At 39.6% G+C, this 13,387-nt stretch overlaps 1 protein-coding gene across 1 annotated transcript in view; it reads left to right on the plus strand.

The window, feature by feature from the left end:
• Positions 1-8,198, plus strand: part of PRMT3 (protein arginine methyltransferase 3) — a 117,667-nt gene extending 109,469 nt beyond the window's left edge. Inside the window, exon 17 of the mRNA XM_017743644.1 lies at positions 7,559-8,198. Within this exon, the coding sequence (XP_017599133.1) occupies positions 7,559-7,668 (110 nt within the window). The 3' untranslated portion in view covers positions 7,669-8,198. The remainder of the gene's footprint in view (positions 1-7,558) is intronic.
• The last annotated feature ends 5,189 nt before the right edge of the window (positions 8,199-13,387 follow it).

Consider the following 13,387-nt stretch of genomic DNA (forward strand, 5'->3'; position numbering starts at 1 on the left):
GAACACAACCAAGTTGACCTTCAAGATGACTTGTGCTGTAACTCCCTCCTTCCTATTTTTTAGCTCATATTTCTTAACATTATTCCCATAACAAATCTTGTTACAGCTGTTTCTCTTTCTTTTTGCCTGTCTCCTTCTCTTTGTCCTTTTTTGAGTTCCCCTTTCCCATCCTTTTGCCCATTCTGTCTGGTTTTATATCTACTATGAAATTACCACTTAAATCTAGGATTGTCTGCCTTTTGCTTCTAGTGTTAGAGAAGACTCTGAGAGAAACTCCTGATGTAATTTCCTTTTCTTTTGTAATGCCAGTCTTAATTTCTGTGGGATATTTGTTGCTCATGGGTGACATAAACCCATCAAGCAGAAGGTGCTTCCTGATACTTACATAGGAATGTATGTTAGTTTATGTGATTTTTCTGGAAAAGCCATTCCCTCTGACTCTGATCCTTCTCCTTCATTGTTCCAAAAATCTTTTTCCCTCAAGACATGTTGTTGTAAGTACAGATTTCCCTATCTTACTTTTTTATATTCTTTTCTTTGTCAAAATAGTGACTTGAATATTCATCTGGATAATTTGTGCTTAGCTGTATTTTTTGTTTCTTCAGTCTTTCCATTTTATCAACTAAGCAAACTGTTCAAACTCATTTTGCAATCTATTTGAAGTTGCACTTCCAGCTGTTTCTCTTGTCCCCCTTGTTAATGAATTAGCACTGCTTATTACCACTTCTCATTCAGCCTGGTGTGTTGAACTGAGCTCCACTCTGAGTGCACTGAGCTTTTGAGGAAACTTTCTGTCTTCAAAAGGGCTTTCCTCGATGCAGGTTAACTGGAGGCAAAAGTAACTGTATTAGATTAAACACATTTGCATCCCTTAAGCCTTTACATCCATCCCTGTGTTTGCCAGCATTCATCAGCCCTCTGTCTAAATTCTTAGATTCAGAAATACATTATGGCCGCGGGAGAAACAGCAAAGAACATGCACTTGTGACTAAATATATTCCTAGAACCATTAAGGTTGGAAAAGACCTTTAGGATCATCGAGTCAAACCATTAACCCAGCACTTCCAAAGGCACCACTAAACCATGTCACTGGGTACCACATCTACACTTCCCTGGGCAGCCTGTTCCAGTACTTTACAACCCTTTCCATGAAGAAATTTTTCCTAATGTCCAAGTTAAATCTCCCCTGGTGCAACTTGAGGCCATTTCTTCTTGTCCTGTTGCTCATTACCTGGGAGAAGACCAACTCTCACCTGGCTACAGCCTCCTTCCAGGGAGTTGTAGAGAAGCCAGAAGGCTGCAGAGAGCCCTGAGCCTTCTTTTCTTCAGGCTGAGCCCCCCCATCTCCCTGAGCTGCTTCTCCTCAGACTTGTGCTCCAGAGCCTGCCCCAGCTCAGTTCCCTTCTCTGGACACGCTCCAGCACCTCAAAGTCTTTCTTGCAGTGAGGGACCCAAAACTGACCCCACGATTCGAGGTGGGGCCTCAGCAGTGCCCAAAACTGGGGGACAGTCACTGCCCTGGTCCTTTGTCCACCCTATTGCAGATCCAAGCCAGAATGCCATTGGTCAAGATAAACTCTTCTTTTTTCTGATAAATATGGGGAAATAAACAGAAATAATGCAATTGGACTCTTGCAATAATCTGACCAGTGTTCCCATGATGGCATTCGCTTGTAGCTTTTTAATAGGTTGTGAAAGAGAAATTTGCTGGTAGAAAACACATTTTGTATGTTTTCTTCTTTTGAATGCATCTTTCAGATAGGGCAGTGGCTGTTTTTCCCCAGCGAAGAAAAATGGTTCCCTCAGATTTTTAATTCCGAGTAAAATAGTAAGGCTGACTAAAAGTCCCTTATCAGATGCTTTATAGCTTTTGGGGCTATGCCTGGAGTGGTTATAAAGCACTGATTGTATTTGGTTTTGCTCTGTAAAAGAGGTTGAGCTTACAGATATCCAAACCTGCTGGGTATTTAACTGGAAAATGCTCCTTTATGCCATGGCAAAATTGTTTTCTTCTGCAGTGTGAACTAGCTAATTTTCTCAGCTGTTTGATGCCAGGTTATTTGTTGTAAAAATAGATCTATTTTCTCAGCCATAAAAAATACTGAATGTTTTGATCTATCCTAATGATAACAGAATCAAGCCAGTTGCAAGCCAAAGGATGGGCCTTGGAGCTCATCCTGCCTCTTTTGCCAGTCCTGCTGCAGCCTGCATTCCATGTTCGATGTTTATACATCTCTGGGATAAAGTGGGAGAGGTTAATTGTGGGTCCAAAGGTCTGGAGAGAGGCAATAAAATCTACACCTAATTAATACTTATGATTTGCTGCTGAGTTTCAGCGTGATACCTGTGGTAGATAGCTTTGTATATAATGGATATATTTAATGGATAATTTCTGTTCATTTAATTTAGATTTAATGTGTGAGTGGGGGATAGCCTCTTACTACTCGTGTTCTGAAAAGCCAGTCTTCTTCCTCATGGACTGTGACAAGAGACTTGAAACTGATTTTCAGTCAAGTCAAACAAAATAGCATCAGCATGTTGGATATGCTTTAACTGTTTAGCAAGCAATTAAAATTAAAGAAACTGGAGAAAGAAGCAATATATCCTGGGTTTTCTCAGACAAAACAGTGATGTATTGTAGACCCCCCACAGAGTACCAGCCTTCTCTTAGAGCCTTTTTAATAGCTTGAACATGTCTTTATTTTGAAGATTGAAATTGAGATGCCAAAGCAGTATCTTTTTCTCGTTAGTGGTCCAAAAATGAGTCTCTTCCTTTTGTTGTTTGTTGAAATATTCCGGTTAAGCAAACAAAAAATCACATCATTCTTGTTTGGTTGTCTCAAGAATTTAGTAAATAAATTAAATGCTTACAAAAACTATTTTAAAAGGCCCACAGAATCTTTTCAGTAACAATGCATTAAGTTAAAACCCAGCTCTGTATGCAGGCAAATTCTATTAGCAATAAAACAGCCTATTGTCGGCATTTCCTGTTCTTGATATTGCCTTGCAGTGAAAATAAAACCTTGATTTGTTTTTCTGTGGTGTTAAAGGGGCTAGCACGGCAAAGCTGGAGCAGAACTCACATGACTAAGCTCCTGTAAAATCCTTGATTGTCTTTAACTCCCCAGTTTCTGTAATTGGAAAGCTGTTTGTAAATTTACAGACTGAAAAAATGATGATTTGTCTACTTAGACAGCACTATTAAAAGTAGGAAAACAATGCCGGCACGATTAATCTGTCTGAACGTTTTGATCCTATACTGAAATACTTCAATATTGTGCATCCCAGTTGGATAATTTGGTTCCTAATTAAGATTTTAGTGTCTGTTTTGCCTGTCTCCAGCTGCAACATGGTGTCTATAGAATTCTGTTTCTTGTTTATTTACAAGTGGCACCTCCAAAGGTGATGCTGGCTTTTAAAATCTAGTAAATGTTAAAACTTGAATTTTGAGGTCACACTAAGTCTGGCAAGTCTTATGTTGTATTTATCAAAATCTGCATTTTAAAATGATCCTGCTGACTTTTCAGAAACATTTTTAGGTGTTTTAGTGAGTTTCAGGCACTAAATTGAAAGAATCTCTTCCCATGGCTGTTCTGTCTCATTGAAAGATAATAGAAATTCCATATTTAGACAGGAAAACTTGGATGGACTGGTGACACAGATGCCATTCTGTGTGCCTCCCTTTGCAAGTTCTGCAGCTGCAAGGGAATGTGGTTCAAAGAGCAACAACAATCTGGTTTTCTCGGAATTTTGTCACATTGCTGAGAGGAAGCTTGGGACAAGGCTATACAGTTTAGAATCTCCACTACAAAAGGTGGTGAATTAAGCCTAGTTCTAGGTGAGTGAGTTTGGCCACTGCAGCTCTACATTGAGGAGGACCTTGCATTCATCATTCATGTGGCAACTCTTTGTGGTACCCGAGCTGTCTGGGATTCTCTGTCACCTGCAATGCACACAGGTTACCTCAGGCAGCCACACAAGCCTGCCTTGCCTTGCTCAGCTGGCAGTTCAGACTTCTTCACAGCAGCCTCATTCCTAGGCTGTCTTGAGCAGTTGCAACACGTCAGTTTGGTGCAAAAACTCTTCAGAAAATATAGTCAGAGCATGAAAGGAAAAGACAGAACCTCGGGATAGTTTCAGCAGAGGGTGAACAGTGATGCAACAGAAAGGATTTGGCAAGCAAAAGTAACTTTTATAAAAGTAGCCAGCCCAGCAGAAGGGTTATCACAGATCAGATGGATGGTACCAAAAGGCAGTGGCTGCTGCTCAGAACAGAAACTGCTCGCTGGATCACACTGGGTTGGAGATGCAGTAGAAGTGGCCAAAGGGGAAGGTGGCAGTCTCTGCACAGCTGCAGGTGCCTGCAGGTTAAGAAGATGAATGGGTGGATTAAGGATAAGTTCCTGAGTTTAAGGGAAATGCTCTTGGTCCCACCACAAACTGTTTCAGTCTTTTCTTGTTTTCCATTTTCAGAAGATAGATTGTATCTGGAAACTGCTTTTTACCCAGCTCGTCCAGACTCTTTTGAGACTTGTTGGTTTTTCTGTTGCATGCTAGAGCTCAGTGTTGCATTAGATAGCAGGTCCAGTTATTTCAACTAGATTGTGTTTAAATTGTTAGCCTCCAGCAAGGACAACCTCACTGTGAAGAGCAGTATCAAATCTTCCTGCTTTGTGACTGGGAGGGCACAAACCCACTCAGTGGTTCTTTACAGTGTAGGGGATTTGTAAAGGTACTTTTCACCAGCAGTTCAGTAGTTAAGGTGTCTTTAGCCCAAAGCCACTGCAGTTTTCTAGCGGCTCTCTGAAACAATTCCAGTGAGCTCTTTCATAAGTTTCTTAAATTCAGAATTTAAGAATTTAATTTCTGGGGTTCAGAATAAATAATGGTTTGAGTACTGTGTTCTTACTTGTCCCACTGTTAGCTTCATCAAACTCCTCCATGGGAAGAAAAGAAGGAAACCTGAAAGACCTTGATTGCTGGCTGCCTTTGGTAACTCTTTGAGTCTTTTTTGTGATCAAAGAGGGAGAAGACACCAAGTTGTATTGAAAGGCAGGGTAGTTCCTCACATTACATGCCATGGGGCTTTTCAAGCTTTAAGTGCATGTTATGGATATGCATGCAAGGGACTGTAGAATCTTTGGTTTTGATCAAATCCTTTATAGACTGAAAAAACATGATTTGTTGGGCCTGAACACTGTTGGTGATCCTGGGATCTCTGCACTGAGAGAGACCTTGGCTCACAGACTGCAGGCTGGCCCCATGTGTGATTGTATTGCACAAACATAAGTGACAGATGCAATTGCTTACAGTTTTACTGGTGGTAAAAGTCAGAACCAAAATAAACTGGTTTGAGTGTCCAGAGCACGTGCACTATAGAGCCTGCAACCAGACATGCATTATGTGACAGGGAGTCAGTATGGACATAGGGGTGTATTTTTCCTGCACTTGCCAAGCTTATACCACACTTCTCCTGAACTCTTGTGCTTTTTCCATTTGGGGAAAAATTTCAAGCCTCCCCAGGGGATAATAAAAATGCAGGGAGGGGATGGTAATGGATTCAGTTTTGTCCTAATCAAACTGCAGTGGCACTGTGTGGTTTACTTGCATTCAGCTGAGCGTGATAAGAGCAAGGTGATGCAGCTGAGTCCCAGAGACAGCTTCCTCCAGGCAGCTCCTAGGACAGAGAATGGGGGAAAACATCCGTCATTTTCTATCTACATGACATTGATTAATTGTTCAGAACTGCCTTTCTGTTACTGCTGTTGTTTGCTTCAGCCCTTGGAAAAGGCTGCTCAGAAAAGCAGATTTAATGTGCTTACAGCATAAGGAATAGCTGGGGAAAATTGAATGGAATGCTTTGTTTCATTAACTGTTTTTGCAAGCAGAATCTGGGGGTTCTGTCCTATGAAGTCAGCTATTTATAAAAATTACATTTAAGTTTTTGCTTTGTTTTATTGTTTTGTATTAATGTTTTAAATGGGAAAATTGAAGTACGGATTAATTGAAATAATAGAATTTTAGTTCTCAGAGGCTCTTTACTCTTACTGAATTGTTATCACAGGATGTTAAAATAAATCAAGTAGGTAATTTTGTAGCAGTTTTGAAAATCTGTGTGTTCAAATTCGGTTAAATTTCCTAGCTGGAGTGAGACTATAATGCCCTTTTTTCTTTATCTTGTCCTTATGTCTGGCAAACCTGTCTCTGTTAAAATAATCTGTGAAACCATTTTCACAATTCTCTGCAAATTGCATTGTGTGATGTCAGTCTTTTGATTCCTCATAACAAAACTGCACAGGAATTGTAGTGGAATCTCCAGCTAACTGTCACATGAGAAAAAAAAAAACCAAAATGATAAAAAAATTTTTTTCTCCTCATCCTTGGTACTACAGTCATTCTTGCTGATAAGCCTTCTTTGATATTTGTACTGCAGCCTTTGACAAATGTCCTGCATTTATAATTCATAATTTGAACTTTCTGACAGTTTACTGTTTGTGGATGCAACTGAGAATTCTGCCAAATGGAGCCCTCCAAAATTCTTCCTGAATTTGAAACTAGCTTAGTTTTGAAATTACTATTTGTTTCCATTTTTGCAGTAAGAAAGCTTTTTAGCAGGATATTAGCAATGGCTTTTAAAATCACAGTGAGTAATGAACAGCTGGAAAATACTTTGGATCCAGTGAGATAGAAAAGTAGCAGCAGTGGATGTGGCTGGTGTGAGGGATGAAGATGAATGGGGCGAGGGAGGCCTGATGGGAGAGGAGCAGGGAACTTACTGCTGTAGATTGGGATCATGGCCTGCTGTAATGTGTTCAGCAAATCATCTGTTAGGATGTAGCTCTTCTGGGTATGAAATGATGGGATGAGGTGGCTCAGCAGTGGACTTCCTGAATGTACAAATTTACAAATGTGCGTGTTTCTATTTGATGGGTTCCTAATTTACAAATATTCCTTAAATGACAGGTCTTAATAAGGACTGAAAAGGAATTGAGAGTAGGTTTTTAAAAGCATTCGCTCTAGATGTGACTGAAGGACGTACCTATCAGCTCAGGACATTGACACTTTGTAAAACAAAACCTGCAATTAATAATGTATATACTTGAAATGCCACAGAGATTTCTGTGGTAGTTTCCTTCCAGATAAAAAAAGTACCCAGTCAGAACTTAAATGAAATGTAGTGCAAATACAAACCACATGGCCCATACAGTAGGAAGGGAATAGGCTTCTGTGCCTGCATGGTTTCACCCCAAGATGGTGACTGTATCCAAGGGATACAGTGGCTTTCCCCAGCCATGAGTGAAATATTTGGCATATCAGCAATTTGGGTGAACCTCTGAGAAGTGAAGCATCCAACACAACTCAGCACTTCTCCACGTTTAGCTGCAGTTAGTTTGACTTAGGTTTGTTATCAAGAGCTTCGAAAACTTAAACTTTTGTAGACTTTTAAAATTCTGATTGATTGGTAGCAGCTTCTCATGCAACATGGATGCAATGCATCTTTGGTTACTGTGAGTCATTCAATACTGTAACCAGAGCAATTTCCTTCTTACTTTTGCAGGAGAGGCCCTGAGAGGAAAGATCACAGTCCGCAAGAACAGAAAGGATCCGCGGTCCCTCTTCATCACCCTTTCAGTGAAGGACGCACAGCAGACCTACAGCCTTCAGTGAAACTCTGTCCATGTCTGGGAAGTGTTCAATTCAAATGCTATGTTTGACTGCTGATAAGTGTTTTGAAATATCCAAAAATGGTAAACTCTTTGGTTTGTGTGTGTGTGCACACACAAGGATATGGAAAAGTTACCTAGAACCAAGATTTACAACAAAATCAGATTCTGCTGCTTCACGTGATGTGAGGAAAGCAAGAAAGATGGGTTTGGGTTACCTGAGACTGCTGGGTGAGGAAAAATGAGCTTAAAGTCTTGCTGTAAGGAACAATAAATATGATCTCTCAGTAGTGTTTTATTCTTCCACTGGCAAAATCCTTGTATAGTATTTTTTTATGAAAGAAGCAGCTCAATCATGTGTCAGTGCACTTCAGCAGTAGCTGGAAAATCCCAGTGGGAATAATTTTGGAATTCCAACTGCAAGACAGCAGCAACAAAGAAGATATTTTTATTACACTTCTGCAATTTAAAAGTTGTACACATTTCAGTTACATTTGTCTAAATAAATGAACCCAGTGTGATATATATAATGCAGTTGCTGCTTTCCTTGTGTTCTGTGTAATTGGAAATTCTGTCTATCCTGTGATGGCTCATTTATTTGTGCCTACAGTTTTTTCTCTACTAACCTGTCGGGGCACAGGTGGATGGAAGTGTGTATTTTAGCAGCTTTAGGAAAAACACAACAAACAAATAGCAGTTGCTGGAAGGGTGGGTTTGGTTTCACTCCTGTGGACAGTCAGGGGTTGACTTCAAGGGAGGGGGGTGCATGTAGATATTCATTCCTATGTGAAAGCTGTTGAATTCCCTTTAGACCCCTTAAATGCCCTGATTAACATGTGGATGTTCAGGAGCTCAGCTCACATAACAGGAATGCTCAGGTGCTGAACACCTGGCCTGGGCAGGTCATTCCAGAGGTGTGAGGCAGAGCCACCCGTGTGGGCACCTTGGCTGTTGTGTTCACCCACTAGCGAGTGTGAATTCATTGCTCACACTGATTTTAGATCCCTAAGTTTATGCAAGTGAGACTGCACACAGTTTATAAATTCTATTTTCAGGATAGGCTTTAATATAAAAAAACTTCATAAAAAACGAGACAGTTGCACACACAGAAAAAACGAAAGATGCAAGTTTTATTTCCCAGTAGTCTCTGAGAAGTGTGAATGCTCTACAGTGATAAACACATGTGAGTCTCAGTGAGCTGCTAGCATTTTTCCTGCTTGGTGACATATATCCGTTTTGGTCTTGTTCAGGGCTCTTCCAGTTTGAATTTTTTTATACTTCTGCAGATTCTATGTTTGTGTAAATGCTGCCATAGAAGACAAGAAAGGAAGAAAAAGAATGAAAAGGGATAGCAGTGCAAAGCCTGGTAGAGAGTTTGTGTAGGCTTGGGTTGCAGGGCTAAAAATGAAGACAAAAAAAGCTTGAAAATGTGTAAAAGAAAAAGGTAAATGCTATTATAAAATAAATAAACCCCCAAAAACCCAAACTCTGCCAAGAACAGAGGATTTGGTATCATCTAACCAGTGGGAAAATGTTCTGAAAAGACTTTCATTAATGTAAAGCCTGAGGAGGGTCATTTGATAAAGGCACTGGATTTTCAAAGAATTTCAAATGCACAAGTGAACATTGATCTAGTAGCCAGTGTCTCACAGCATGCTGTGGAAATAACCCATCAATTATAGGGGGCTTTTTTCAGTCTAGCACTTGTAAAATATGGGATTCATCTGACAGCACAATCAGTTATTTACATTTCCTAATTGTTACTCAAATAATTGAATATTGTGGGAAACGTGATCAATAACTACTCTCTTAAAGGAATTCTAATGATTGAATCTGAGGCAGAAAAGTGGAAAGTAACTACTTAGGGTAGAAATGCCCTTGAATTTATCCAGTAAGAGATAGTAATCCTTCATACAAATGTGATCCTTTATTCTAAGGCACATGGTCAATGTGGCCAAAGATGCAAATAATCTGTAGTTGAATTAAAAATTAATAAATAAACAAAATAGTGTGAAAATGGCTGGAATTCTGCATAACTCATGGAAACATTTCTTCCTCCAGGTGGTAGGAACAACTTGTTCATCAGTCATTGGTGTTTCAAATTTTTAAATATTTTTTAGCAATTAGGGTAGTCACAATTTCAGACCTCAGTTTATTACTTCAGTGTGTGCTCCTGTATTCAGAACAGAAAGAAAAAAGTAAGTTGCAGAGAACCTGAATTTCACTTACCTGACAGCATTTGTCTGTTACACCAGCTGATATAAATGGAGCTGGTTTACCACACAGGTTTTATTTTCTTAGCAGCAACATCTTACATGACAAAGTCTTTTCTTCTTCCTGACTAGGAAGTATCAAAATTATATATCTTATGGGTTAGATCTCTGTAACTTTGAAATTCAAGTGAGGCATTTATTTACCTGCCTCTCTTAAGAAATCTGCTTTCTCCTGTTTCTTCCCTCTCCTTCCCTGGTACTGCTATGGACAGATGCCGGTTTTGATGCAGAAGCAAAAACCCCACTGGAGGTGGCTGCTCTCCCCTGGATTCTTGTCTGACATGATGCACAGAGCTGTTTGCTGTTGGCTCCTTTCCAGAGCATCTCTCTAGTGCCTGGCCTTTGGCTTTCTCCTGCTCTGGATTTGGTGCTGGTTTTCATTTTGTTTGAACTTCTAACATGCCCTGACAGCATTCCCTGATTTCTGATGACCAGATCTGTCCCATCCTAGGCTGCTCCTCTTCTCCCTGATCCTTTTCATTTGAAATGTTGAATGTGCAGCTGATTCTTGGGAGGTGCAACAACCCCTGTACAAATTTAATCCTTGCTTCAGCAACCAGTGCTGCCCAGAGCATGCTTGATTTGCAGGCACAGCAGAAATGGGATGCAGATGCAATAAGACAGATACAGACAAAGGGTTGTCACAGGCCTTGAAATGTATGAGTAAGTTGTTGTTGCTAATGGAGACCTGCTAAAGCACATTAAAAAATGTGGGTCTATGATGCATATCTAGGAAGATATAAAGAAAAAATGAATACAACGATGGGTAATTTCAGGTCAGTTGTCAGGTGCGTGAAGAAATACAAGATGGAATTATGATACCTTCCTTAATGTGTAATTTTATGCATAAACAGAGCCTTTTCTTCAACATCAGAAAATTTAGGATCCTTAATTCACTTTATATAAATTCATTTTTGGAAACTTGCACTCAGCAAAAGGCAAATGAATACATGGGGGTAACGGCGTGTCTTTTCCAAGAGGATAAAATTTGCCTGCCCCAAATTGCAGGTGGCAACTACAAATTTAATGTTAAAGTGCCTTCATTTGCAAAACCAGGGAACCTGCATGGTAGGAATTAGCAGTGTCATGTAAGTTTGTATATGTGAGTGGTTTTGGGGGGTTCAGGGTTTTTTTTTTTTTTGAAAGTATGTTTTTGCTGTGCTTAACAATGAAGTCCAGCACTTCTGAAGAGCATTGCATGGACAGAAGTTTTGAATGTTTAGTCCCATAGTTAACCTTTTTCTCAAGGAGTGTTCTTAACTAGCAGTTATCAATCTCTGTTCATGCTGAAGCAATTTACGTTATACTTAGCCCAAAGTCAGAGGAGTTAGATTGACCAGTGATTCATAAAAGTTCTCTTATTATTCAGATAAAAACTGAAGGTTGGCCTGCCACCTTCTTGCAAATCTTTGCCCAGAGTCTGTGTACTTGAAGATAAATAACCCACCTGAAAATGGTGTGGATGCTCACAGCTCTGCTTCTTATTTAGATGTTAATGATATGTTGTTTTTTGGGTTGTTTTTAATCTTGTCTTCTGCGGTGCTTTTAAATGTTTAGCTAAGCTGTAAAATTATCTTGCTGCTTCTACCCTTCAGAGAGCAGCTGAGCAAGACTGACGAACTTGGAAGCTTCTGGTCCTTGGTTACTGAATGACTCTTCAGTGAGCACCATGCTGGGGGCTCTTAATAGGATTTTTGTGTGTACACCTCAGTTTGACCTTCTAAATTCTGTCCTGTGGGGTGTGTTGTAATGAGACTGATCCAGCTTCTGTGATCCAGAGAAAAGCAAAGCCTCAATTTCAAATAAAGCTCTACGGAGGATTCGGAGAGCTGGTTTGGGAGATATAGCCTCTAACTAAAAATGTAGGCTGCCAGCAAGGTTTGAAGAGTTTTATTTCAAGGATGTTTCTCTGCTCTCTGTTTAATAGTGCCTGAAGTTCCCAGTAGTAATGACTCTTAGCATTTTCTGTCCCTGGTTTAAATTATCTGAAGGAAAAATTGCAGAAGTGTGTCTTCCCCGAGGTTTGTGCAATGACACAGCCCAGCTATGGCTGGCTGGAAGAGGTAGGAGGGGGAGTTGGAAGATCAAGGGTTGACAGTAAAGGCTTCTCTGAAGACTAAAGTGATAATTTTATTTTTAGAAACCAGGTTTAAAGGTACAGTTTGCTACTGCTTTTACTACATTGATTACCTGCATAGTAATGGCACTTAGGAGTTTTCAAAGGCAACCAAAAATAAAGTCATCGGCATGTGTCTGAATACACAAACTTTCCAAGAGATTGCAAAGACATTTTACATTATTTTGTTTATCCAGGCATTGACAGATGTTAAAGCTGGTGAAGTAGTGACATCTAATTGAAAGACAAATACCTTAATACATGGAAAAGCAAGGGAAATTTGAGGGAAAATCTGGCTTCTTAGTGTTATGAGCACTGCAGACAAATTTGCAGAAGGACTTACATGATTAAATAGGTGTAGAAAACATCCAGTTTGAATTGCTTTTATATAATTGGGCAGAAACCTGAAGATGGTTCGGTTTTCCAAGTTTAGTAAAAGTTTAAACAGATGCTGTTTGATTTTTTTTGACCTTATTTAAAATTCATAGGTAGATAATTAACTTCACAGGGAAAAGCGGTATTTTTAACGGTATTGCTGAGCAGCAAAGACAAAAGGAGAAGCCTTCCTGCTAGTGAGGTACCATGCACCCAGAAGTTGTTAATAGGGTACTTAAAAAGCTCGTGCTTTTTCAGCACCTGAATGTGTGTCTGTTTCCCAGTGCCCACTTAGCTCAGAATTTTTATCTGCTTTGCTTAGTCCCATATATCAAAATAGAAACAAACTTCATTTCTATCCCTTTCTGAATGGCAAGGGTGTTGCTGGATTTCTTTGAATTACTAATGCCTCCAGGTTCCAGCACTCTCTGAACTCCTCCATGATGAATGAAAAGGACTCACTCATCCCATGGAAAAATTCTACCATGAAACAATCAATTTCCGGATTTATAACATTTCTGTTGCTGTTCCTCTAACAATTAACCAAAGTAAAATAAAAGACTCTTAATGACAGCGATAACAAATTAAAGACGAATAAAGCTTACTCAACATGTTAATTCTATTTTCCACTTGGGTACTACTCAAAACATCAGTGCAAACAGAGTGAGAGCAAATATGTCCCATGGAAAGCAGACTAGCTGAAGTTAGCCTTTCACAAGTAAGAACTACAACCCAAATAAAATTATTCTCCTTGGATTCAATTGGCAGATGCTAAAATAATCCCCCTTCACATGGTGATTTGAGAGGCTTTCCAAATGATTTTGTTTTCTTCCAAGGAGAAATGGGTGAAACACGGGGTACCCATTTTTTCAAGGTTTTTTTTCTTACCTTTTTGGCATTTTGATACGTGATCCCTTCCTATACAAAAGAATGGATAGATTTTTTCCAAAGTGACTTGC

The sequence above is a fragment of the Corvus brachyrhynchos genome, unplaced genomic scaffold (genome assembly GCF_000691975.1).
Source record: "Corvus brachyrhynchos isolate BGI_N302 unplaced genomic scaffold, ASM69197v1 scaffold169, whole genome shotgun sequence".
NCBI classification, from domain to species: Eukaryota; Metazoa; Chordata; class Aves; order Passeriformes; family Corvidae; genus Corvus; species Corvus brachyrhynchos.